Raw genomic sequence first — 27,124 nt, forward strand, 5'->3', positions numbered from 1 at the left:
AAGTTTTGACTTGGCGGGTTCAGGAACCTCTAGGAGGCCTTCCTGGAGCAAGTTCCATTTGGCGTCCGCATAGCTTGCCAATAGGGTTGTATTATTAGCAATCCGCATAGTGTATGTGGCCGCCGATGTGACATTTGCCAAGGGCATACAGTCGCTTGGATTCCTTGTCCAGCGGCGATTCCCCTGTGGCAAGGGGCAAGGGGTACCCATGCCCTTTTCTGAGTGGTAGTCACCACCAATTAATCTGGGATGGCGTGTCCCCTGATGTGTATATAGGGTCGGAAGGGGAGGGCCGGAATAATTTTTCGACTCTTGGGTTCACCGCCCGAGTTTGAGCTGGTGACACCAATGAGGGGGTCACCCTTCTCTTGATCGAATTAAGGAGGGTGATGCCCTGGCTAGATGGAGGTTTCTCTTTAAGGATATCCTCTACAAAATCCTGCTCAGGTACAGCCTCTTGAGGGAAATTTTAAAGTATTCAGCTGATTTTTTCAACCTGGAGTTGAATGCCATTTGGTCATCTACAGGAGAGGCCTGGCGAGCCGGGGTGGACGGAGGAGAATCCAGGCACAGAACATCAGTGTCCTGATCTTGCAGTGTCCATGGATCTTAACCTTCCTGCTGGGTTTCTTCCCAGTTGTCTGAATTATCCTGTTGTTCTTCCTCATATTTTTGTAGGACTGAAGCTTCCTCCTCTTCATTATAAATGTCCCTAGGTCCATGTGGACAACGTCTTCCTGCTGAAAGGTAGAAGACTGATCTTCTTGAATTTGGAGGTTAGGGTCTACCTGAGCCCTTTTCGGGGGAGGATGATCAGAAAAACTGATAATCTTATCCAGCCATTTAGTGGACCCAAACGGGCCTACCGCTGTTCTCCGCCCTACGGCATCGAAAAGTCTCTTAGGGCGTCAGAAAGAGGCTCTTGACTATCTTCGTACTCATCGTAAGAATCGGGATCCCAATCCGTCGAAACTTTTTCCCGCGGCTTGTCCCATAACTTTAGGCGAAACCGGGGTAAGATCCACCGCCGCAGTAATTCTTTCGATGCTGCTTTCTATAGTCGCTGAATCGGCGTGAGACAGAGGTTCTGATGGTTTATCGGTAGATGTAGTACCTTCCGTGGTGCTAGAGGGCCTAGCGGTTGGTTTTTCAGGTAGAGGCCTAGCCGTAGTTTTCAGGCCTACCGCGGCCTTCGGGACCGTCGAAGCTTCAGATTTCCGCGCTTCGACGTGTAAAGGTTTTGGAGTACCACCCTTTCTTGATTTAGATTGCCCAGTCGCAAGACGCTGCTGCAGATGCAGGGAAGGCTTTGGATCTGAACGATCGAGGGAACCGGCGAAGTTTTCGGCGGCCCTGTTGGCTCTTTCACATTTTCGACGAAGACGTCGAAAACGGTGTAGGGGTTGTTTGCTTAGTGTGATGTGCTTGTACGTCCCTCTAGCGAGACCAGAGTCAGGCCTTAAAAGGTCGGGGACAGGCGTGGCGGACCTAGAAATGTCCACCTCGAGGTCTGTAACATCCGCAATGGATATTTGGTCATCCAAAGTACCCCCGTCACTCTCAGTGGGTGTGGCGGTAGGGGAAGGGGGTTCCACACGCAACATACCGTATGGGTCCCACCGCGTTACACAGCGCTCCTTAAGGGTCTTAGGCCGAAGGAGTTTGCAAGGCGCACACCGCTTCTCGTCGTGCTCTAGGGGGAGACATGCATTACACGTCCTGTGTTTGTCCTTCCAAGGATATCTGACCCTACACTTTGGGCAGAATATAAAAGGAGTCCTTTCCATAGCTAAAGGGAAGGATGACCAGACCGAAAAGGAAAAGAGGGGAAAGGAGGAAAGACATAACGACAATATGACCACCCCGACCCCACTCTCCCTACTGTATAGGTCGGCCAGAAGCCCGACCACGTGGAAAATCCGACTGCCGGATTTTAGGCGCTGAAATCCACAGCCGTAGACGAATCCCACGTAGTCTTCGTCGAAGATGTTCTTGGTGAGCGAAGTGACTTAACGGGGAATAACCGACATGTCGGTAAGACGAGCAATGTCTCTTGGAAGAGCTCTGCTACAGGGCAACCAGTTATCTGGGCAGAAAAACAATCTGAGGGACTTCGGCGAGTGAGGGATTTTGGGTACACTACATGTCACGATAGGGATAGTGTTACGGATACGCCTATGCCGACGTCCCCTTTCGGTCGCCGAAAGACAAGATGCAATACTCTGCAGTTACCACTGGATGTCAGACCATATGCACAGCATGTGATTCTAAACAGATTAACAAGCATCAGAAATTGTAGTTCACTAACCGGACTGGTTCATGGTCCATTGCGACCCGGGATATTTGTAAAAGGGGGTGCGAGACGGGTTGGGTATCGACTCAATTTGAATTAATTGAAATTAAAGAAAAAGCATTCCTATTGAGCACCACATACCAGGCTAAGACCAAGTGTCCTGGTCCAGTATGTGACGCCCGATTGGTATCCTTAACAGTAGTTTAGCGGTTCTTCTGCGGTTATTGGTGGTGCTGAAGGCATCTCTGGACGTTTTCTTCTGAGCTTCAGTTCCAGTGATCGACACAGCCTTCTGTCCCAAAAGCCTTGCTTTTTATGCAGCAACCCATTAATTAATTCCTATAGAACGATGAATCACCTGGTTCCAGCCAGGTATACCACCAGACAAAGGCCAGAGAAATTTCAGGCTCCTGCCTCACTGACTCAGCAGACACACTGGAGCCTTGGCGGGCTTCACAGAGGCATCCCACCAAAGGCAAAACTCAGAGGACCCCACCCCCACCTAGAATGGTAGAAGGGCCAAGAAAGAACACAAACGAAAAATGATGATTTGGGGAAAATGGTCACCCATGGTTTCTGTGCTGCAGCTGTGAAAACAGCGTGCAAGCAACTAACACAAAAATGGCAAAAAGGTATCCACTGCCACCAGCAATTTTGCCTGTTACTGTAACTATAAAAGTTACAGGAGCAGTGGGAAAGGAGTTACACTATAGCCCCTCAGCACCCCACATAGGATGGTGTGTGATGATCCCACAAAAAGAAAGTTAGGTAAGATAAAAGTAGGAACAAGTTACTTACCTGTAACTGTTGTTCTCCAGCATGGGTCTGGCATGGATTCACATGCTCATGAATATTCCCCGTCGTCAGGCTGGGAATCCTCGGTAAAGAAAAAACCAGTATCAGTTTCGTTTCTGATCTGTCTTTCGTAGTAGTAACCAATCACTGGTCTCTGCGTCATACTGACCACAGCCAATGACTGCCCTCTACCTAAGCACCACCTCTGGCAGCCATCTTCAGATTTGGAAGCACGTGAAGTGGCAGTATGGCCAAGTGAAGAGCCGCAGAGGGGTAGGCGGGAGGGTTCGCATGTGAATCCATGCCAGACCCATGCTGGAGAACAACAGTTACAGGTAAGTGACTTGTTCCTTCTCCAGCATGGGGTCTGGCATGGATTCACATGCTCATGAATAAAGAATACATAGCAGTACACACATGCACAACCACGGGAGGTGGCAAAGGCTCAACATTAAGCATCACATCAAACTCAACATTAAGCATCTTACCTCCTCACCAGGCTCACCTTAGGCGAACAGGTTGCGCAGCACTGCTTGGCCGACCCTGGACTCCTCCCTGGAATCCCCATCGACGCAGTAGAATTTTGTGAAGGTGTGCGTCGACCTCCACGTAGCAGCCCTACATATGTCCAGCAGGGGCACACCAGAAAGGAACGCCATGGTAGCTGCGATCGCTCTGGTGGAATGGGCTCTCGGACGGCCAGGCAGCGGTCGTTCGCCAACCGATGACAGTACATGATACAGCCGGAGAGCCATCTGGAAATGGAAGCCTTCGAGAGAGCCTTCCCCTGATTGACAGGTCCAAAGTACACAAAGAGTTGTGACATCTTCCGAAAACACTTCGTGCCGTCCACGTAGAACTTCAGCGCTCTAGCCACATCCAGCGAGTGCAAAGTCCTCTCAGCCGGCGACGAAGGCGACGGGAAGAACACAGGCAACACCAAGGGTTCGTTGAGATGGAAGTCCGACTGCACCTTGGGCATGAAGGAGGGGTGCGTCCTGAGCACTACCCTCGTGTCGTGAAAAGTCAAGTACGGGGCCTTGCAGGAAAGGGCCTGGATCTCTCCCACCCGTCGTGCGGAGGTGATGGCCACAAGAAACGCTGTTTTCCACGACAGAAACGTCAACGGGGCCGAGTGCAGAGGCTCGAACGGAGGTCCCATGAGCTTGGTCAGCACCACGTTGAGCTCCCACGCCGGGGCCGGAGCCTTCACCGGCGGGAACGATCTGAACAGTCCCTTCATGAACTCTTTCACCATACGATGAGACCACAAGGACGTCCGCCCCGTGGTTCTGGTGTATCTGGAGATCGCAGCAAGATGAATCTTGATGGACGCGTGTGCCAGACCAGCTTTGGCCAGTGTCAGCAGGTACGGCAGTACCTGAGGAGCCGTAATCCGTAGAGGGTTAATCTTCTGTGCGTGGCACCAGACAGAAAACCTCTTCCATTTGTGTCCGTAGCATTTAAGAGTCGAGGACGCCCTGGCCTTTGCAAGAACCTCTCTGCAGTTGGCCGGTATGTCGTATCCTCCAAACTCTAGCGCTGCAGGAGCCAGGCCTGCAAGTTCAGCGATTTCGGGTCGTGGTGGAGGATGGCGCCTCCTTCCCTGGAGAGTAGATCCGCGTCCACCGGCAGCTTGATTGGCGGGGACGCTGACAAGTCCATAAGGTCCGGGAACCATATCTGGCTCGGCCACGCAGGTGCGACGAGGATCATCCTGCACCGTGACCTCTTCAGCTGGTTGATGAGCCGGATTAGCAGTGGCAAAGGAGGGAACGCGTAGAGGAACAGGCCCTCCCAGGGGAACGAGAAAGCATCGCCCATGCTCCTCTCCTGGGGAAACCTGCTGGCGAACCTCCGGCACTTGGAGTTCGTCGCCGTCGCGAACAGGTCGATCTGGGGTGTGCCCCGCCGTCGGAAGAGGCGATCGACTAGATCCTGCCGTAGTTCCCACTCGTGGCACGAGCGCAGCTCCCTGCTGAGTGAGTCGGCGATGGTGTTTTTTATCCCTGCCAGATGAAACGGCACCAGAAACATCCTTTGGGCGACGGCCCAATGCCACAGGTCCTGCGCCTCCTTGGACAGTGCTGGGGACCTGGTTCCGCCCTGTTTCCTGATGTAAAACATGGTGGTGGTGTTGTCGGTGAAGATCCTCACCACCTTGCCCTTGAGGGACGGAAGGAAGGACCTGAGGGCCCAGAACACTGCACGGAGCTCCAGGACGTTGATATGGAGGGACTTCTCCGTCGGGAGCCAAAGGCCTCTCGCGTGCAGATTTTCGGTGTGCGCTCCCCACCCTTCCAGGGAGGCATCTGTGGTCACTGTCTCCTGGTGGTCTGGAAGTCCATGCCCGCTGTCAGATGCGCACGGGTGCCCCACCACCGGACCGCTCGGCGGAAACTCTAGTCGAGTGTGATCCTCTCCTCGAAGCCGCCCGTCGTTTGGATCCAGCGCGCGTCCAGGAACTCCTGCAACGGGCGCATCCGGAGCCTGCACATGGGAATGAGGTAGATGCAAGAAGACATCATTCCGAGGAGGGACTTGATGGACCTCACCTTGGCCGCGTCGGAAGCCAACATCCGCTGTACCTTGCCCAGGATGGACCTGGTCCTTTCCTCCGACGGGGAGGCCAGAAGGGACACTGTGTCGAGCTTCGCTCCCAGAAACAGTGCGTTTTGCGCGGGTACCAGGTGGGACTTGGCGTAGTTCACGGAGAATCCCAGGTCCGTGAGAAGTTGGACGGTCCTTGCCGTGTGCTCCACGGCGAGCTCCCTCGTCTTGGCTCGGATGAGCCAGTCGTCCAGGTAGGGGTAGACGTGGATCCCCTCGCGGCGCAGCTGCGCCGCCACCGGTGCAAGGCACTTGGTGAATACCCTGGGTGCCGACCGTAGTCCGAAGGGGAGGGCTTTGAACTGGTAGTGACGCCCTTGGACCACAAACCTGAGGAATTTTCGGTGCCCCTTTAGGATGGGAATATGGAAGTAGGCATCCTCCAAATCCAACGACGACAGGAAGTCTCCTTCCTCCAGCTGACCCAGGACGTGCTGGAGGGTGACCATCCGGAACTTCTGCGCCTTGATGAATTTGTTCAGACGTCGCAGGTCTAGGATGGGGCGCCATCCTCCCATCTTCTTCTTCACGAGGAAGTATCTCGAGTAAACTCCGGAGCCCCGAAGCCTCTTTGGGACGAGTTCGATGGCGCCCTTCCTGAGCATTGCCCTTACCTCCAGGAGAAGCTGAGGGACGTGAAGCTCTTTCCTGGCCACAGGGGGGACGCGCGGACAACTTCTTTGAAACTCGAGCGCGTGGCCCCGGCTAAGGCGTCCAGCACCCAACGGTCGGTGGAGATGGGCTCCCACACGCTGACGAAGCTCGCCAGCCGGCCTCCCACAGGGGTGCATCGGTGGGGGCCTGACCCCACGGTCGGTTCAATCCTGTTTCGACGAGGCTTTGCCGCCTTGACCTCCTTGGCGACGACGGCAGGGTCCGCCAGACTTGCCTCGTCCTCTGTAGGCCTCCTGAGACGATGAGCGGGCCACTTGACGGTAGGTGGAGAAACCGCCGCCGGAACCTTTGGAGGCGCCCTTGCCTCCGCTGCTCCGAAAGGACGTCCGTCGTTGCTGCAGAACCCCAAGGGCCCGGGCCGTCTCAGTGTCCGCTTTAATGGCCTGAAGGGAATCGTCCACTGTTTTCCCAAACAGGTTGTTCCCATCGAACGGCATGTCCAGGACTCTGGTCTGTACGTCTTGACGGAAGTCCGTAGCCTTGAGCCATCCACGCCGCCTAAGGCACACGCCGTTGCCCAACTGGCGAAACCCAGTGTCGGCGATGTCTGTCGCAATAGTGATGGCGTGGTCCGACGCCACCTCACCTTCCTGTAGGATCTCCAGGGCATCCGCCCTCTTGTCGTCCGGTAGGAAGTCCAGCAGGGGAGCCAGTTTGTACCATAGCTCCCTTTCGTAGCGGGCCACGATAGCCAAGGCGTTGGCCGCTTTAATCGTCGTCGCTGCAGACGAGATGACCCTGCGTCCCATAGAGTCCAATTTCTTTCCCTCGCCGTCCGGTGGGGAAGTCGATGTGGAGGCCGCAGCCCCCCCCGCTTTCTTCCTGGCCGCCGCGGAGACGACGGAGTCCGGGGTAGGCTGTGCCCGGAGGCACAGGGGGGCCGCGTCCGGGACCCGGTACTTCTTCTCGTACCGGTCTCTTCTAGCTGGCGTAGTGGAAGGGTTCTTGAGGAGGGCGAGGCCCTCATCCCAAATGTCGTCCAGTAGAGGCACCGCGAGGACCGTCTTCCTCTTGGCCTCGCGCCGTTGATAATGGAATCCTTCCTTTTTCTTCTCCTCAGGGCAGAGTTGGAAAAGCTCGGATGCCCTGGCGATCATGGAGTGGAACGAACCAATCTCGTCGGGCAGAGAAGCCCTGGTGGGAGGTGACGAAGGTAGATCCTCGTCGTATACCTCGTCGTCCGTACCCGTCGCTGCCGTGTCAGTCCCCGTATCATCCCCTCGGGTGGACGGGGAGGAGGGCTGGACGGTGCGCGACGGCTGAAAAGGAGGTGGAGGGTGAATCCTTTTCTTGGGCGGGGGAACACCTGAAGGTCCCGGCTCAGGATCCCCCGACGGGAGAGGTTCCTCCGTCGGCAACGGCAGTCTCGTCCTTATCTCTGAGCATAAGGACTGTATAGCCAACAAAATGGCTGCCGAGTTGTCTTGCGGCACTGGCAGAGGGGAATCCGACGGGCGATCAGGGGCCCCGTCGGCACCCTCGACGATATCGTCGTCACCTGCGTCGGGATCCATCCCGACGTGCCGGTCTTCTTCCACGCCAAGGCCGTGGCTTAAGAACTTGATCAGCTCTTCCTCCGAGGTTGAAGCCGAATCTACGACGACGCCCTGCCCCCCCTTTTTCTTCCCCGCCGGGGATTTCACGGGGTCCTATCGATGGCCACAAAAGAGGACTCCCTCCGAGGTGGCAGGGAGACTCTGAGCCCCGAGGTCGCCACCACTGGTGTAGCCTCCACAGGCTGAGCCAGGGTCGCCGCGACAGCATCGATAGAGGGCTTGGCCAGATGGATTAAGGCCTTCACCACCTTAGGTGCGCTCACCGCCTTATCCTTGAGGGGGGGGACACTGCCTCGCTCCCCCTCCGATGGGGCCTTCGAGCTCGACCGGGGCCTCTCCAGGAGCTTTGCCGGGTGCTCGCCCTTCCTCTTACCCGACCCAGAGCGTTGGCTCGTGGCTGAAGGTGCCGGGGAGGGTGCGCCCTGCCTGGCGCCCGAAGAGCCCGACCGTTCAGCGCTCCCGGTGCCAGCAGACTCGCGGTGCTTGGCCTTGTGTTGGACCCCCGTCGCCGGGGCGTCCTCAAAGGTCTTAGAAGACCGCTCGGATTTCTTCCTCTTCTTCTCGCCTGACGGGCTCTTCCCTTCCAGCCAGTTGGCGAGACGTTGATGGCGGTCCTTCATGGTCCGCTCCGACATATTGCCGCAAAACGCACAGTCCTTCTCCACGTGCGTCTTGTCCTCATTTAAGCAGTAGAGACAAAAGGAGTGTTCGTCCTCCTTAAAGACGTTCTGCAGCTGGCATCCAGGGCAGACCCTGAACAGCTTTCTGGGAGTCGAGCTTCCCTTCTCCTGGGCCATGTCCGGGCCTGAGAAGCTTCTGGAGTCCTCCAAAAGCGTAGCTCGACGAAATCTTCACCCTTGAGGGGCGCAGACGAATCCGACACGGGTCCCCGTTGATCGGATGGAGAGTCGGTGGAGCTTGAGGCTCTTTTGACCGAAAAAACGAAGTTTTTGAGCAAAAAACGTGAAAAAATAGCACTAACGCTCGAGAGCAATAGCACGAGGATCCCAACACATGAACGTGCAGTAAAAATCTGAAGATGGCTGCCAGAGGCGGTGCTTAGGTAGAGGGCAGTCATTGGCTGTGGTCAGTATGACGCAGAGACCAGCGATTGGTTACTACTACGAAAGACAGATCAGAAACGAAACTGATACTGGTTTTTTCTTTACCGAGGATTCCCAGCCTGACGACAGGGAATATTCATGAGCATGTGAATCCATGCCAGACCCCATGCTGGAGAATCCTACTATCATGAGAACGGTAGATCTTAGGAAAATGCAAAAGCAATAGGAAGGGAAGCCCAAGGGATTCCCCATCAACACTGCACATATAGTGCAGTGTGCTGCAACAATTTATTACAGATGCCTGTAGTGAAATACATGGAGGAAGGCATGACTCCATAAAAATTAAAATAAATCCTAGTAACAGAAGAACAGGACTCCCATCTCAGAGCAAAAGGAATGAGTGAAGTCCCACTTAGTCAGGAGAGTAAAGCAAAACAATCACACAAGTCCAGCAAAAGTGCTGCGGGTCTCAGGTGGAGGGGAATTGGCACAATAAATAAAAATTCTCCCCAACAAAAATCATGCTATTTAGGTAATTGCTTAAAGGAGATTTACAAGCCTCCTAACAGAACGGCAAACCCCTAGGGACCATTCCCTTTCTGGAAATCAAAAGGGCATGAATAGTGAGAGCCTCCAGCATACCCAACCACGTCAGCTTCATTTACAGTGCGAGTGTGTGAGATTTGAGAAAAGGAATCGCGTTTCCTTACCCTACACTCACCAATTCACTGAAGTGGTAACCCTATTGTCACGACAGGGGATCTCGTACGTACCTTTGTTAAAGAACATTGAGGCCATTTGACCCATCTCCACTCGCTCCACAATTGCGAAGGTGTCCACTGATCCACGTTGTTCTGTGGATTGTAATAAAAAAGAAAACTATTAGCACTCAGAAAATCCTGCTAATTTTAGACGTGCCAGCCATTTCCCAAACGTCTAACCTGGTGGCCATCTCTAGCACAAAAGGCAAAAACAAACACCTGGCCAGGCCCATCTTCAGGATAAATAACGCACCCTCCCTCTGCCCCTGATAATCAATGTTGCCACTGCTTTGCATAATATTTTCATGACAAGAGGTTGGAGCTGTGTTATGGGTGTTTAAATCGCAGGAAAACACTTTTAAATAAATAACGACACTTACATTTTGTTTGTATAAATAGCGTTTAATCATTTTTATCTTTCATTATCTCGTATCACATGGTGTTTCTGCCCTCTAGTGGACCTTTGTGGCATAACAAGACAGCTCATCAATATGTACTATCTCATTTCCCAAACATTATTAAATCTGTCTAATGTATTGCATTCATATTAATTTGCATTATTAGGGGGACACCACGACCCCCCCCCCGGCCTCTGCCAGTCCCCCTATTGCCTCTTTCCTCCCAATGCCTCTTCTTCCCTCACAGCCAATCCGCCCCGAGCCTATCTACACCTCTACTTAAGAGGAGGTTTGTAATATTTTCGTTGTAAAAAACTACAATATAACTTTTTCTAAACAAATAAAAAAAATATGTTATGCTCCGTTTTTGAAAATGAGATTTTTCCCAAAGAAAATATGACTGGATACCGCATCGCTGGATGGGTGCATTGACAGGGGTTTTGGATTAGATTATTGTTATTTAGTTTTCCTTTTTACACACCGTTTTCTTCATGCATAGATTTGCTCACCTCGCATGGAAAGAGATTTGATCTTTAATTAGAAAACTCAACTGCATTGGCTTTCGAGGGACCTTTGCGGCTCATTAGCAATAAAGGCCTTGAGTTTGAACAATGTACTTCGTCAAGTGTGTAGGCAAATTAAATGAGTTCCACGCGTGCTGTGCTCTATTGTGGACCAGTTGTAGGTATCCCATAACCTCTCCCCGTTCACTATGGTAGCTGGGGCTGATGGGAAATGTAGTCCAAGAGATCTGGAGAGCCGAAGGTTGCAGACCCCTGAACTAGAGGGAAAGAGCACTGTGGGGATAGGGTAGCAAATGTAATACATTGTTCTGCTTAAAGGCTGGAAAGAGCATTGGGTGGGTACACATGCAATACATGTTTCTGCTTAGTACATAAGTTGTTATATTCCAGCCAACCACTAAATGGCATGCTATGCATGACACAAGGTTAACAACCCCTGGCTGTTTGACTGTTACAAACACATCATTGGTGGGGTTGGGCCTGCTCCCAGCCTGACTCTTCGATAAAAGGACGACTGCGGCAACTGTTCTTCCGATCACTGTTGGAGCTAAGACTTATACAAAGACGAGCACCCCACTGACGACCAAAACATGACTCCTGCAGCTGACCATTATCAACTCAAATGAGTGGCCCGGTAAAGCCTTGCTCTTCTGATTTATCTCAAGATGATCCTTGTTGGTGGTTCGACTGCTGGACCGGTGGGAACAACCAGTCTTGAACCCTGCTCGAGGATCCGTTCCTTCTGAAGTGTCCCTGGCCCAACTGGTGGACTAACCAGTTCTCAGGCGCTGCCTCGCTGCTGTCGTCGTCATTCTGAATAGAGTTTTGGAACTTTGAAGATCTTCAGCTGATGCCAAAGTCACCTGCTCCTGCATTTTCAGCTGTCTCACTTTAAGGGAAGCTGTTGTGGGGCTGCTTCGGTGCTTCCCGTCGGACGATCGCCTCTCACCGCCTGGCCATGACGTTTGAACACTCCTTCAATCCTGTGAGTTATCCTGAGGGGTCTGCACTGCAGAGGTCTCTATCATTAAAGGTCTTCAACTGGAAGCTGTCTGGAACATACTGTCTAGCTTCAATTATTGGTGTCGCTCTGTGTGGACTCATTGTAGCCCTAGACCATTCTCACACTTTTCCTGAGACTAAGGCTTGACTGCTCAGCTACCTTACCCTGGCTGGCTGGATTTTGGCCAACCTCTCGGTGCCTTTGCTGTTCAACAGAATGAGGTGGTCTGCCAAAATACTCCCACCAGGGCTAATTTTGGAAATCCATCTTAAAACTTGGCAAATGCTTCCTTTGTGATCCCATGCAAAATAGCTTTTACAACCTTATGCCCATCCATTTTTCTCCCGTTCCTCTCATCTGTGACCAAAACCAATGGCAGAAAAATAACAATTCGAGGAGTGTCAACTAAACAAAGCAACGTCGAACATTGCTTGTATTACTAATACACCCTTGTCAATTCCTAATTTCAAGATTGCAATATAAAATATAGTACTCCATACAAAACACAAGATGGAGGAATGCGCATACCATTTAAATGTAAGACCAATTTACAAGTATTAAGAAAGATTTTCATTTTGCTAACTTTTCTTCTGTAGTTTCCAATGGAACCTTTCGTAGATCACACTCATTCAGCCAGCAACCCTGCCTCAATGGTGGACCTGTACAACACCACCCTCCTACAGGCACTAGACAAAATAGCACCTATGAGCCTCAGCAAACTGAAACCAGTAGCTCACCTTCACTTCTGGAACACGCCTAAACTCAAAAACCTAAGATCAATCAAGCGGGCAACCGAGTGCGTTTGTAAAGCCTCCGCTACCAAAGCCAATTGAGAGCTCGTCCTCACATCAGCTAGAAACTACAACAAGCCGTACTCCAGGCAAATCGCCTCACGTATAACAAACAAATTGCCAATGCCAAATCAGGCACCAAAGAACTCTTTGCCATTCTGCGAGAACTCGAATCCCCTACCAACCCACCAGAAACCTGCCCCAAATACACTACCTGGTGTACTGATATCCAAGAAGCCCTCTTGCAGAAAATATCCCTACTACAGGCCAGAATTTCCAACAAAAAAAGAAAGATGCCCCTCTCCCCCTCAGATACTAGCGCTTACACTAACAGCCCAACCCAACAAAATCCTAAATTCGAATTCAGACCAGTCTCCATCCTAGAGGTAAGCAAGATCATCTCCATTCTCAAACCCTCGAGATGCCAAGGTAACATCTGCACGCTCCCTTCATCAAAGACTGCGCTACCGAGCTTGCCCCCTTTATCACCCCTCTCATCAATACCACCTTCACACAAAGCATTGTGCCCAATAATCTAAAAGATGCCTGGGTTTGCCCACTTCTCAAAAAACCTACTCTAGACCCTAAGATCCAGACCAACTACCGGCCTATTACCACTGTCCCTTTCCTCCTAAAAATACTAGACCGAGCTGCCTACCTACAAATTCAAGAACAAAGAGGCAAACAACCTCCTGGGCCTCCGCCAATCAGGTTTCCACCCTAGACACGGAACAGAAATGGCACTCCTTGACTTAAAGATTCAGATGGACGAAATCATTGACAGCAGCAACCTAGCTGTCCTACTCCTCCTAGACCTAACCACGGCCATCAACCTAGTAAAACATTAAATCTTGTGCCAACACATTTCCACTGCTGCCCACTTCACCTCTAAAGCCATAGCATGGATTGAATCCTTTCTCTCAGAACGGACTAGAAGAGTTTTTTCTAACATATCTGATGCCGCACCCACACCAGTCCCCTGCGGTGTACCTCAAGGATCCTGCATGTCACCCACACTATGTAACATTTACTTTCACCAACCCATTGTTCGACCGCTTAAACGAACTGGGAGTCTCTTATACCAACTATGCGGATGGCACGCAGATCCTACTGCAAATCACAAGGAACCACAAGGAGGATTCTACTACCATCAATAACGTTTACCAGATCATCCAATCCCGGATTGCACAACATGAACTATGCCTGAATGATGACAAAACAGAGTTACTACTAGTAGGGACCCAAACTCGGATCAAAATACTCTAGCCCAAATACAATAACTTCACAATAGACGGAAACCCCATTACCGTCCTGAAAGAGGTAAAAACTTTAGAAGTCTACCTAGACTACTCACTAACACTCACCAAACAAGTCAATGCAACAGCCTCATCTGTGGCATACACAACCAAGCTCATTAAAGCATGCAGACCATACTTAACAAAACAGCTGCATGTCATTAGCTAGAGACCTCATCCTTTCCAAACTTGATTACTGCAACATCCTCCTTGCAGGTTCATTGGCTAGCAACATGAAAAAGCTCCAAGTCATTTAAAATAACACCCTATTTGCGGCACTAAATATACCCAAAGAGGGCACATCTCTGAAACGAGACAGAAAGCATCTTGGCTACCGGTCGAGGACCGGATTAGGTACAGAACCTTGTCCATTGCCCACAAATGTCTAGTCAACACTGCTCAGAAGTACCTCGCTAGCAAAATCACAGCAGCGCAAGCCAACAAACTCACACGCACCTCCACCTCCTCACAGTGCCCAAATTTAAGAGAATGAAGGCAGGGGGCCGCAGCTTCCCAGTCGTCGCAGCCAAACACTGGAACGCCCTGACCCTTCCCACTATTCCTTCCACAGGAAACTTACAACCTGGCCCCTCTCTCAAAATCTGTAGAAATGCACCCCTCCACTTCTACTGTCACCGTGTACTCATAGTTTTGAATCAATCTACATACTGTACATAGGGTATCTAACTGCATTCTTAATGTACATAACTGTATATAACAGAAAATATTGCATAACTTATACTTGAAACTGTTACTGCTTTACTTGTTTTCTGTACCCAGCGCCCAGATACCCACGGGTTCGGCGCGCTCTACAGATGATAAATAGATAAATAAATAAACCCCATTCTTTTTGCTCAGTTTGTATTCTGTCCTGACGTTTTGAAGGGAAGTCAAACTTTCAGCTTCACTTCCCTTGTGCTCATTTTAAAGGGGAAATCTGAACAGTCATTCAAATATCAGTTTACTTTACTTTATTACATTTATATTGCGCAGCCATAGACCCATGGGTGTGAGGGTGCAGACAAGACAGATAAAAGACATGGAATGACCGGGAGATCCCCAAGTATCTCCAGAACAGGGAAGAAGCGGCGCTAAGAGATTCGAAGTCTACCATTTAAAAAGGAAAGTTTTGAGACCCTTCTTTAAGTTACTCAGGGCTACGGAGCTTCTCAGCTGATCTGGTAGGGCGTTCCAGAGTGCCAGAGCCGCAAAGGAAAAGGCGCCCCATTGTGCTTTTTTAGTTTTGAATTTGGGCTGGTGAAGCAGGTTCTGGTTATTTGAACGAAGATTTCTAAGGCAGGGTTTTATTCCTATGTACCTTTGTAGGTAGGTGGGCATAATGCCCTGGAGACATTTAAAGGTGATAACCATGAGTCTGAAGGATATTCGCGACTCCACGGGCAGCCAGTGCAGTGCTCAACGTGCCTCAGATACATGTGCCCTATAGGCAAGTCCAGATAGCACTCTAACCGCTCCATTTTGAACCACCTGGAGACGGTTAATGGTCTTTTTGCTAGAGCCTGCTAGTAAGCTGCAGCAATAATCTAATTTAGATCCTATGATAGCTCGAGCAATAGACTCTGCATTAGGCTGAGAAATAAATGGTCGTAGGTGGCAGAAGACAGTACTGGCCACGTAAGACTTCATGTTGAGCGATTGGTTCAGATCCACTCCCAAAATCTTTACCTTAGCGAGAGTGGGGATTTGAGCATCTCCCAGCTAAAAATATTTGTAAGCTGGGTCAAGTTTGGATAAAATTCTATCAGATCCCACCACCATAAGTTCCGTCTTTCCACGGTTGAGTGCGAGATTGTTCAGCATCATCCATTGTTCAATGATAGTAAATATGCGGTTAAGTTCTCTTTCATCCTGGTCATGCTGGGCAGTAAGAGGGATGACACATTGTGTGTCATCTGCGTAGATAGAGAAAAGTATGCCCTCCTGGGCAAGGTGGGCAAAGAAAGGGGCCGTGAAGATATTATAAATGCACGGTGACAAGCTAGCTCCTTGTGGCACTCCAAAAAGAATCTGAATTGCCGGTGCTTTTGCATTGTTAGCACATACCCTGCTGGATCTGTTAGATAAGAAGGAGAGCAGCCAATTAGTGGCTGTCCGCGAACAATTAGCTACCGACCTGAGCCTATCTGCCAGTATGGCGTGATCGACAAGGTCGAATGCTGCCGATTGGTCCAAAGAGATTGAGAGAGATCTTCTGAGTATCCAATCTCTGGGGCAGTTGTGACTTAAGATCCAGTACAGTGGTCTCGGTGCCGAAGCCTTGTCTGAACCCTGAGGGGGTTGAGAATAGGGTAGGAATTAAGGTGTTGAGCCATTTGGATATAGGCAACCCGATCCAATAGCTTTAATGAAAAAGGGCTATTGGTTATCGGCCTATAGTTAGTGGGTACGTTCTGATCCAAGTTGGGTTTTTAAAAAAATGGAGTGACCCAAGCTTGCTTCATATCATCTGGAAGGAACAAGTTACTTACCTGTAACTGTTGTTCTCCAGCATGGGTCTGGCATGGATTCACATGCTCATGAATATTCCCCGTCGTCAGGCTGGGAATCCTCGGTAAAGAAAAAACCAGTATCAGTTTCGTTTCTGATCTGTCTTTCGTAGTAATAACCAATCACTGGTCTCTGCGTCATACTGACCACAGCCAATGACTGCCCTCTACCTAAGCACCGCCTCTGGCAGCCATCTTCAGATTTGGAAGCACGTGAAGTGGCAGTATGACCAAGTGAAGAGCCGCAGAGGGGTAGGCGGGAGGGTTCGCATGTGAATCCATGCCAGACCCATGCTGGAGAACAACAGTTACAGGTAAGTAACTTGTTCCTTCTCCAGCATGGGGTCTGGCATGGATTCACATGCTCATGAATAAAGAATACATAGCAGTACACACATGCACAACCACGGGAGGTGGCAAAGGCTCAACATTAAGCATCACATCAACTCAACATTAAGCATCTTACCTCCTCACCAGGCTCACCTCAGGCGAACAGGTTGCGCAGCACTGCTTGGCCGACCCTGGACTCCTCCCTGGAATCCCGGTCGACGCAGTAGAATTTCGTGAAGGTGTGCGTCGACCTCCACGTAGCAGCCCTGCATATGTCCAGCAGGGGCACACCAGTAAGGAACGCCGTGGTAGCTGCGATCGCTCTGGTGGAATGGGCTCTCGGACGGCCAGGCAGCGGTCGGTTTGCCAACCGGTGACAGCACATGATACAGCCGGAGAGCCATCTGGAGATGGAAGCCTTCGAGAGAGCCTTCCCCTGATTGACAGGTCCAAAGTTCACAAAGAGTTGTGACGTCTTCCGAAAACCCTTCGTGCGGTCCACGTAGAACTTCAGCGCTCTAGCTACATCCAGCGAGTGCAAAGTCCTCTCAGCCGGCGACGAAGGCGACGGGAAGAACACAGGTAACACCAAGGGTTCGTTGAGATGGAAGTCCGACGGTACCTTGGGCATGAAGGAGGGGTGCGTCCTGAGCACTACCCTCGTGTCGTGGAAAGTCAAGTACGGGGCCTTGCAGGAAAGGGCCTGGATCTCTCCCACTCGTCGTGCGGAGGTGATGGCCACAAGAAAAGCTGTTTTCCACGATAGAAACTTCAACGGGGCCGAGTGCAGAGGCTCGAACGGAGGTCCCATGAGCTTGGTCAGCACCACGTTGAGCTCCCACGCCGGGGCCGGAGCCTTCACCGGCGGGAACGATCTGAACAGTCCCTTCATGAACTCTTTCACCAGACGATGAGACCACAAGGACGTCCGCCCCGTGGTTCTGGTGTATCGGGAGATCGCAGCAAGATGAATCTTGATGGACGCGTGTGCCAGACCAGCTTTGGCCAGCGTCAGCAGGTACGGCAGTACTTGGGGAGCCGTAATCCGTAGAGGGTTAATCTTCTGTGCGTGGCACCAGACAGAGAACCTCTTCCATTTGTGTCCGTAGCATTTAAGAGTCGAGGACGCCCTGGCCTTTGCAAGAACCTCTCTGCAATCGGCCGGTATGTCGTATCCTCCAAACTCTAGCGCTGCAGGAGCCAGGCCTGCAAGTTCAGCGACTTCGGGTCGTGGTGGAGGATGGCGCCTCCTTCCCTGGAGAGTAGATCCGCGTCCGCCGGCAGCTTGATCGGCGGGGACGCTGACAAGTCCAGCAAGTCCGGGAACCATATCTGCCTCGGCCACGCAGGTGCGACGAGGATCATCCTGCACCGTGACCTCTTGAGCTGGTTGACGAGCCGGATTAGCAGAGGCAAGGGAGGGAACGCGTAGAGGAACAGGCCCTCCCAGGGGAACGAGAAAGCATCGCCCATGCTCCTCGTCTGGGGAAACCTGCTGGCGAACCTCCGGCACTTGGTGTTCGTCGCCGTCGCGAACAGGTCGATCTGGGGTGTGCCCGACCGTCGGAAGAGGCGATCCACCAGATCCTGCCGTAGTTCCCACTCGTGGCACGAGCGCAGCTCCCTGCTGAGTGAGTCGGCGATGGTGTTTTTTATCCCTGCCAGATGAAACGGCACCAGAAAAATCCCTTGGGCGACGGCCCAATGCCACAGGTCCTGCGCCTCCTTGGACAGCGCTGGGGACCTGGTTCCGCCCTGTTTCCTGATGTAAAACATGGTGGTGGTGTTGTCGGTGAAGATCCTCACCACCTTGCCCTTGAGGGACGGAAGGAAGGACCTGAGGGCCCAAAACACTGCACGGAGCTCCAGGACGTTGATATGCAGGGACTTCTCCGTCGGGAGCCAGAGTCCCCTTGCGTGCAGATTTTCGGTGTGCGCTCCCCACCCTTCCAGGGAGGCATCCGTGGTCACAGTCTCCTGGTGGGCTGGGGTCTGGAAGTCCATGCCCGCCGTCAGATGCGCGCGGGTGCCCCACCACCGTATCGCTCGTCGGAAGCTCTCGTCGAGCTTGATCCTTTCCTCGAAGCTGCCCGTCGTCTGGATCCAGCGCGCATCCAGGAATCCTTGCAACGGGCGCATCCGGAGCCTGCACATGGGAATGAGGTAGATGCAGGAAGACATCATCCGGAGGAGGGACTTGATGGACCTCACTTTGGCCGCGTCGGCCACCAACATCCGTTGCACCTTGCCCAAGATGGTCCTGGTCCTCTCCTCCGACGGGGAGGCCAGAAGGGACACTGTGTCGAGCCTCGCTCCCAGAAACAGTGCGACTTGCGCGGGCACCAGGTGGGATTTGGTGTAGTTCACGGAGAATCCCAGGTCCGTGAGGAGTTGGACGGTCCTTGCCGTGTGGACCACGGCGAGCTCCCTCGTCTTGGCGCGGATGAGCCAGTCGTCCGGGTAGGGGTAGACGTGAATCCCCTCGCGGCGCAGCTGCGCCGCCACCGGTGCGAGGCACTTGGTGAATACCCTGGGTGCCGACCGTAGTCCGAAGGGAAGGGCTTTGAACTGGTAATGACGCCCTTGGACCACGAACCTGAGGAATTTTCGGTGCCCCTTTAGGATGGGAATGTGGAAGTAGGCATCCTCCAAATCCAACGACGATAGGAAGTCTCCTTCCTCCAGCTGACCCAGGGCGTGCTGGAGGGTGACCATCCGGAACTTCTGCGCCTTGATGAACTTGTTCAGACGTCGCAGGTCTAGGATGGGGCGCCATCCTCCCGTCTTCTTCTTCACGAGGAAGTATCTCGAGTAGACTCCGGAGCCCCGAAGCCTCTTTGGGACGAGTTTGATGGCGCCCTTCCTGAGCATCGCCTTTACCTCCAGGAGAAGTTGAGGGACGTGAAGTTCTTTCCTGGCCACGGGGGGGACGCGCGGGCACCTTCTTTGAAACTCGAGCGCGTGGCCCCGGGCCAGGGCGTCCAGCACCCAACGGTCGGTGGAGATGGACTCCCACACGCTGACGAAGCCCGCCAGCCGGCCTCCCACCGGGGTGCTTCGGTGGGGGCCCGACCCCACGGCCGGTTCAATCCTGCTTGGACGCGGCCTTGCCGCCTTGACCTCCTTGGCGACGACGGCGGGGTCCGCTAGACTTGCCTCGTCCTCTGTAGGCCTCTTGCGACGACGAGCGGGCCGCTTGACGGTAGGAAGCGAAACCGCCGCCGGAACCTTTGGAGGCGCCCTTGCCTCCGCTGCTCCGAAAGGGCGTCCGTCGTTGCTGCAGAACTCCAAGGGCCCGGGCCGTCTCAGTATCCGCCTTGATGGCCTGAAGGGAATCGTCCACTGTCTTCCCAAACAGGTTGTTCCCGTCGAAGGGCATGTCCAGGACTCTGGTCTGGACGTCCTGCCGGAAGTCCGTAGCTTTGAGCCATCCACGACGTCGAAGGCAAACGCCGTTGCCCAGCTGGCGGAACCCAGTGTCGGCGATGTCCGTCGCCACGGTGATGGCGTGGTCCGAGGCCACCTCACCTTCCTGCAGGATCTCCAGGGCCTCCGCCCTCTTGTCGTCCGGCAGAAAATCCAGCAGGGGAGCTATCTTGTACCAGAGCTCCCTGTCGTAGCGAGCCACGATAGCCAAGGCGTTGGCCGCTTTAATCGTCGTCGCTGCCGACGAGATGACTCTACGTCCCATAGCATCCAATTTCTTTCCCTCGCCGTCCGGCGGGGAAGTCGATGTGGAGGCCGCACCCCCCCCCGCTTTCTTCCTGGCTGCCGCGGAGACGACGGAATCCGGGGTAGGCTGCGCCCGGAGGCACAGGGGGGCCGTGTCCGGGACCCGGTACTTTTTCTCGTACCGGTCTCTTCTAGCTGGCGTCGTGGAAGGGTTCTTGAGGAGGGAAAGGCCCTCATCCCAAATGTCGTCCAACAGAGGCACTGCGAGGACCGTCTTCCTCTTGGCCTCGCGCCGCTGATAAAGGAAGCCTTCCTTTTTCTTCTCCTCAGGGCAGAGTTGGAAAAGCTCGGAAGCCCTGGAGATCATGGAGTGGAAAGATCCGATCTCGTCGGGCGGAGAAGCCCTGGCGGGAGGCGACGACGGAATATCCTCGTCGTATGCCTCGTCGTCCGTACCCGTCGCTGCCGTGTCAGTCCCCGTATCATCCCCTCGGGTGGACGGGGAGGAGGGCTGGACGGGGCGCGACGGTTGAAAAGGAGGTGGTGGATGGATCCTTCTTTTCTTGGTAGGGGGAACACCAGAAGGTCCCGGTTCTGGATCCCCCGACGGGAGAGGTTCCTCCGTCGGTAACGGTAGCCTCGTCCTTATCTCGGAGCATAAGGACTGTATGGCCAACAAAATGGCCGCCGAGTTGTCTTGCGGCGCTGGCAGAGGGGAATCCGACGGGCGAGCAGGGGCCCCGTCGGTATCCTCGACGATGTCGTCGTCGTCACCTGCGTCGGGGTCCATTCCGACGGGCTGGCCTTCTTCCACGCCTAGGCCGTGGCTTAAGACCTCGATCAGCTCCTCTTCTGAGGTTGAGGCCGAATCTACGACGACGCCCTGCCCCCCCTTCTTCTTCCCCACGGAGGGTTTCACGGGGGTCCTATCGATGGGCACAAAAGAAGACTCCCTCCGAGGAGGCAGGGAGATTCTGGGCCCCGAGGTCGCCACCACTGGTGCAGCCTCCACAGGCTGAGCCAGGGCCGCCGCGACCGTTTCGATAGAGGGCTTGGTCGGATGGATCAAGGCCTTCACCACCTTAGGTGCGCTCACCGCCTTATCCTTGAGGGAGGGGGCACTGCCACGCTCCTCCTCTGCCTTAGAGCTCGACCGGGGCCTCTCCAGGAGCTTCGCCGGGTGCTCGGCCTTCCTCTTACCCGACCCAGAGCGTTGGCTCGTGGTTGATGGTGCCGGGGAGGGTGCGCCCTGTCTGGCGCCCGTAGAGCCCGACCGTTCGGCGCTCCCGGTGCCAGCGGACTCGCGGTGCTTAGCCTTATGTTGGGCCCCCGTCGCCGGGGCGCCCTCAAAGGTCTTAGAAGACCGCTCGGATTTCTTCTTCTTCTCGCCAGACGGGCTCTTACCCTCCAGCCAGTTGGCGAGACGTTGACGGCGGTCCTTCATGGTCCGTTCCGACATGTTGCCGCAAAACGCACAGTCCTTCTCCACGTGCGTCTTGTCCTCATGAAGGCAGTAAAGGCAGAAAGAGTGTTCGTCCTCCTTAAAGACGTTCTGCAGCTGGCATCCAGGGCAGACCCTGAACAGCTTTCCGGGCGTCGAGCTTCCCTTCTCCTGGGCCATCTCCGAGACCGGGCCTGAGAAGCTTCTGGAGTCCTCCGAAGTGTAGCTCGACGAAATCTTCACCCTTGAGGGGCACAGACGAATCCGAAACGGGTCCCCGTTGATCGGATGTAGGATCGGTGGAGCTTGAGGCTCTTTTGACCGAAAGAATCGAAGTTTTTTGTGAAAAAGCGCGAAAAATAGCACTAACGCTCGAGAGCAATAGCACGAGGATCCCAACACATGAACGTGCGGTAAAAATCTGAAGATGGCTGCCAGAGGCGGTGCTTAGGTAGAGGGCAGTCATTGGCTGTGGTCAGTATGACGCAGAGACCAGTGATTGGTTATTACTACGAAAGACAGATCAGAAACGAAACTGATACTGGTTTTTTCTTTACCGAGGATTCCCAGCCTGACGACGGGGAATATTCATGAGCATGTGAATCCATGCCAGACCCCATGCTGGAGAACCGTACAATTCCAAAGTGAGGCATTGACAAATTTTCATATGGCCTGTACCAGAGTCGGGGGACATGTTTTGATAATAGTAGAGGCACATGGGTCCCCTGTGCAATTGGTTGCTTTAAGTTTATTGATAATGGATGCTAACTCCTCCTCTGATATGGGTAAGAAGTCAAAGATGGGGATATCTGGATCACTAGTAAAAGTATTGCCAACTAATATGAGTGCCCGGTTTGTCAAATGCACTTTTTTTTGTGGCTATGGATTCCCGAATACCATCCAGTTCATTTACCATGGCATTCTGGTTATCCAGGCATCAATCGTCATTTTTAGTGATCGAAGATGCTACAGGTTCTGGGACAACCTCTTGTTCTTTCAGAATTTTAAATAGTTCCCTAGGATTAGAGGTTGCCTGTAAAATTCTGGAGTCCAGGAGCGATTTCTTAGCTTCAGTAATGGCTCTTTTATAGGTGTTGGAGGCTTCTTTATAGTTGGATAATGCTATGGGAGATTGATTAGTTTTCCAGATGTAAAATAATTTAAGAGGCAGCTTTAAAAGGTTTGGAGTTCGGGAGAGAATCAAGAATTAGTTATTTTCCTTTCTGACAGTTTATTTTTATTTTTAATGGGCGCGAGAGTATTAGCCACTAATTTGAGGTTAGATCTAATTTTCTTCGAGAGAACGTCAATGTCATCTGTCTCCAAAATATGCAGGGTCTGAGTTGTAAGGGCTTCTATTTTTTCCAGAGTTAGGGATTTAGTATTGCAATACGAGATCGCTTCTGAGCGGACTGACTGGACTTTAGTGACAAAAGGAACAGTAATCGAAAAATGAACAGCATCATGGTCCGACCAAGGACAGGGTGATACCCATACGTCATGATAAGGACTATTGATAGCTGATACCCAATCCAGGGAATGTCCCAGGTTATGGGTAGGGGCTTGGACTATCTGTGTGAAGCCCAGATCTGTAAATGATTGCGCTAGTTCCAGATGATCAGACCGCATTTGATGACCCAGCCAGTAAGTGAAATCACCAAGCACTATAAAGCGGGAATTGGGTTTCAATAGCGGAAGAAGATAGCTGGCAAGTTCAATGCCGAATTGGCCTAAACATGAGGGTGGATGATAAATTAGGACGAAATTCACTGTAGTTTTAGGGTTCATCCCTATTTTTATGTGAAGAAAATCTATTCCTTCCATAAGGTGTCCCTTGATTTTCCAAGCTAGTAAAGATTTCCTTAGGGTGTAAGCTACCCCACCCCCCCTCCCTGACTCTCTGTCCTGTCTAATCATACAGTACCCTTCTGGAATGGCAAGATGTAGTGAGGGTCCTGAGGCGGCAGTGCCCCATGTTTCAGTAATAGCGCAGACATCAAATTTGTTGTCATCAATTTAAGTGGATACTTCATGGGCATGCTCGACCAGAGATCTGGTATTGAGCAGCATACAATTCAAGGAGCCAACCGGATGGGTGATGTGTGATCCCCTCCATTGTTGCTAGTTGAAAGAGTATCGGACTGTGACAATGTGATAGAAGATTCTAAATGCTGTTTCATGGGAGATATACAAGGTATAATCGGAGATATGGCGCAGGGGGCATTATCAAGCGGACAAATGTGCCAGTGTGGGAAACTGTTTCCCTTTTTAATTCTTGTACTTTTTAACATTGCACACAGCACCTTACAGTGCAGTGCAATGGGGATACATTTGTCTAGCTTTTTACACATGACATTTTTGGTTACTTTCATATGTGCGTAAAGACAAGATGGTGGAAGCCGTTACATTTTTATTGTTTTTGCATTCTTTTTGGTGTGCACATAAGCGTTTACCGTGTATGGCTACTTAACATGACAAGTGTCCTAAAATGGCTGTACCACGAGATTTTCGCTTGTTCTTTGTCCACATCATAGTTTGCTGGCCTTCCTACCTTCAAGGTCAGGAAGGTCCTTAAAAGGTCATTCACTTGCCCGGGAAAGTGAGTGAGTGCGAGAGTGCGAGTGAGTGTGTGTGTGTGTGCCTAAGCGTGCATGCGTTTGTGTCCCAGGAAGGGGGCCGAGACTGTCTATTCCCAGTCTATAATCACAGAGGCGGAATGGTAATACGAGTCTGGCGGTAACCAGGCGGTTTTACCGCCGTGGTTACCGCCGGACCAGTAATGAGGCCCACTGTGTGGCTCCTGTGACTTTTTGCGCACAAGGGCGCACTCAGTTCTATTAAAACGATTTTGGCCGTAGTATATACTCCAAATGCAGGCCAGGACGGCTTTCTGAAATATACTTTGGGACAATTTGAGTCCTTTATGGAAGGTGAAACAATGCTTGTGAGTGACCTAAATATAGCTTGGGACCCGTTCAAGATCGAAGCACGACAACACGTTAGGTCCAGGCTCCTGCCTCCGCTACAGAAAATTGAACAACTCTCTCAAGTGGATGTATGGGTGAAGCTTAGGGGGACAGATAAACGCTATACATTCTATTAGCAAGCACACCGCTCCTTTTCGTGTTTAGATTATGCCTGGGCCTCCATCCCGTTGTTGGGTAGTATTACGCAAATCATGACTCTAGCAATAATAATATCGTATCATGCACCAATTGTGATAAAGCAAAAGGTTGCTAAACCCAGAGACTCTGGGCTTGGAGATTCCCATCTGAACTGTTAAGATCAAATTACTAGGGTTAAAATTGCAGTGCAAATCGTGGAATTATTTTAATTTAACCTAATATGGGAAACTATGGCAAATGTAACATGGAATGCTTTTAAAGGCCCCTCTACAGGGTTCCCTGATTGATGAAGAGGCTATTAGGCGTAAACAAATTGGCACTTGAAATAGCATTGGAAGAGGAACTCAATAGGGCAACGAAAAATATGGAAACCAATACAGGCCCGACTATAGTAATATAGGCGTATAGTGCTGCGGTGTGCAAGCTTAATTTGTTTAAATCTAAGCAAGCGGAAAAACCATTGCATATTCTCAAACTAAAATATATCAAAGCTAACAAAGCAGGCCGATTATTAGCTGGTCAACTGTCTGCAAGCAGCATCCCGTACTATTCAATGGATCAGGCTCTCCTCCGGAGACGTACTTACAGAAACTTCTCACATTCTTACACACTTTCATTCATTTTATTCAGACTCAGAATCCCCAGAGCTGCAATCCCAATTGGATTATCTGAAGACTGTCACTCTTCCTCGGGTGGCGCTGATGGATATGGAGCAGCTTGAACTAACTCAATATCAATCAGGAAAAGGTTCTCTGGGTTACTCGAGATCTTCCACTAAACAAATCACACGCTGGGAATCCGGCATTGTTTTATAAAACATTCTGGAATATCTTGGCTCCTAAAGTGACCCACTTATATAACTCCTTTGCAACTTCAGGTGTTAGCAAACATGATGGAGGATCTACTTCCTTCATTAATACACCTTGATCAGACCGGCTTTATCAAGCAGCGTCAGACACATGAAATTAGAATAACGTGCCATATTATATAAAAAATAGAAAAGAAAGATTGTGGCAGTTCTCGTATCTATAGATGCGGAAAAAGCTTTGGCCGTGTGAATGGTCGTTTCTCTTCCTTACTTTGACAAAGATGGGTTTCGGTCCCAATTTTATTCATAAGATCAACGTAATTATAAACAACCATCAGCGAGATTATAATAAATGGTCATTTGTCTCTTCCTATTCCATTTCAACGGGGGACCAAACAGGGGTGTCCCCTATCTCCGTTGTTATATGCACTCCACCTAGAACCGCTGCTTGCTAGGTCAGAATGACTTGAGATATCCGGGAAATCTGCTTTGGGCGAAGTTTACATAAAATGATGGCAAATGCAGACTATATGCTCCGCCTGGCTGCAGACTTTTTCACAAGACTCGAAGCAGCTATGAGAGAATTTGTGAAGTTTGGGAGGGTAGCGGGTCTGAAAATAAACTAATCTAAAACGGAATTATTAAACTTGTCCCTCCCTTCTAAATATACAGAACGGTCGCATACACAATTTGATTGGGCTCAGAAAGGGATCTAATTATTAGGTGCAACTATAACCTCCACAATAGAAGAGTTATATGAAGCCAACTATCCCTCTTTGTTAAACGGAATACAAACAACTCTCAAACAACTCTCAAAATGGGAGCCTTTGGCTGTCTCTTGGGTAGGCAGAATAAATTCAGTAAAATTGGTTACGCTTCCCAAAGAATTATATATGTTTCAAGCATTACCTATTTGGGTCCCAGCTAAATTCTTTTCAGAAATTGCACAAATAAATCAGTTTTCATATGGAACAATAAAACTCCAAGATTAGCACTACAAACATTAATGATTCCTACACCTAAGGGGGGTCTTGGTCTCCCGGATTTGATAAAATATTATCAAGCAGCTCAAATCAGGGTTAAGGATTGGTGCACGGAGGAGTCTGAGAAAAGATGGGTATAGATGGGAGAGGGCGTTGGGTGGATCTCAGTTAGGAGATAGCCTTTGGCTTCCTAGGCAAGACAGACTCCCGAACATGCATGCTAGTAAAATTATAAATCTGGTCGAAGATGTATGGCATACAACTGTCAAGAAATATCACTTGACAACATTCCCATCCCTGATTCACTCCAGGCCTCGAACTTAAGGCCTTCATTGAATGTAAACAAGCAGGTTGTATGAGGGTGAGAGATGTTTCAGGGAGGTGACCCTAAATCTGTTGTTCATCGTAAGCGGTAGTTGGGTCTTAGGGAAATCAGTAGATTTTAATATTTTCAAATCAGACATTGGATCCTCGCCCCATCGGTGAGGAAAGT

The 27,124-nt window shown here is 51.3% G+C and overlaps 1 protein-coding gene across 1 annotated transcript in view; it reads right to left on the reverse strand.

The window, feature by feature from the left end:
* The window catches only part of TMEM104 (transmembrane protein 104), a 529,892-nt gene that overhangs the window by 243,851 nt on the left and 258,917 nt on the right, over positions 1–27,124 (reverse strand). Inside the window, exon 6 of the mRNA XM_069654861.1 lies at positions 9,767–9,847. Coding sequence (XP_069510962.1) covers positions 9,767–9,847 — 81 coding nt within the window. The remainder of the gene's footprint in view (positions 1–9,766; positions 9,848–27,124) is intronic.

Source organism: Ambystoma mexicanum, chromosome 3q (genome assembly GCF_040938575.1).
Source record: "Ambystoma mexicanum isolate Mex_15411 chromosome 3q, UKY_AmexF1_1, whole genome shotgun sequence".
Lineage (NCBI taxonomy): Eukaryota > Metazoa > Chordata > Amphibia > Caudata > Ambystomatidae > Ambystoma > Ambystoma mexicanum.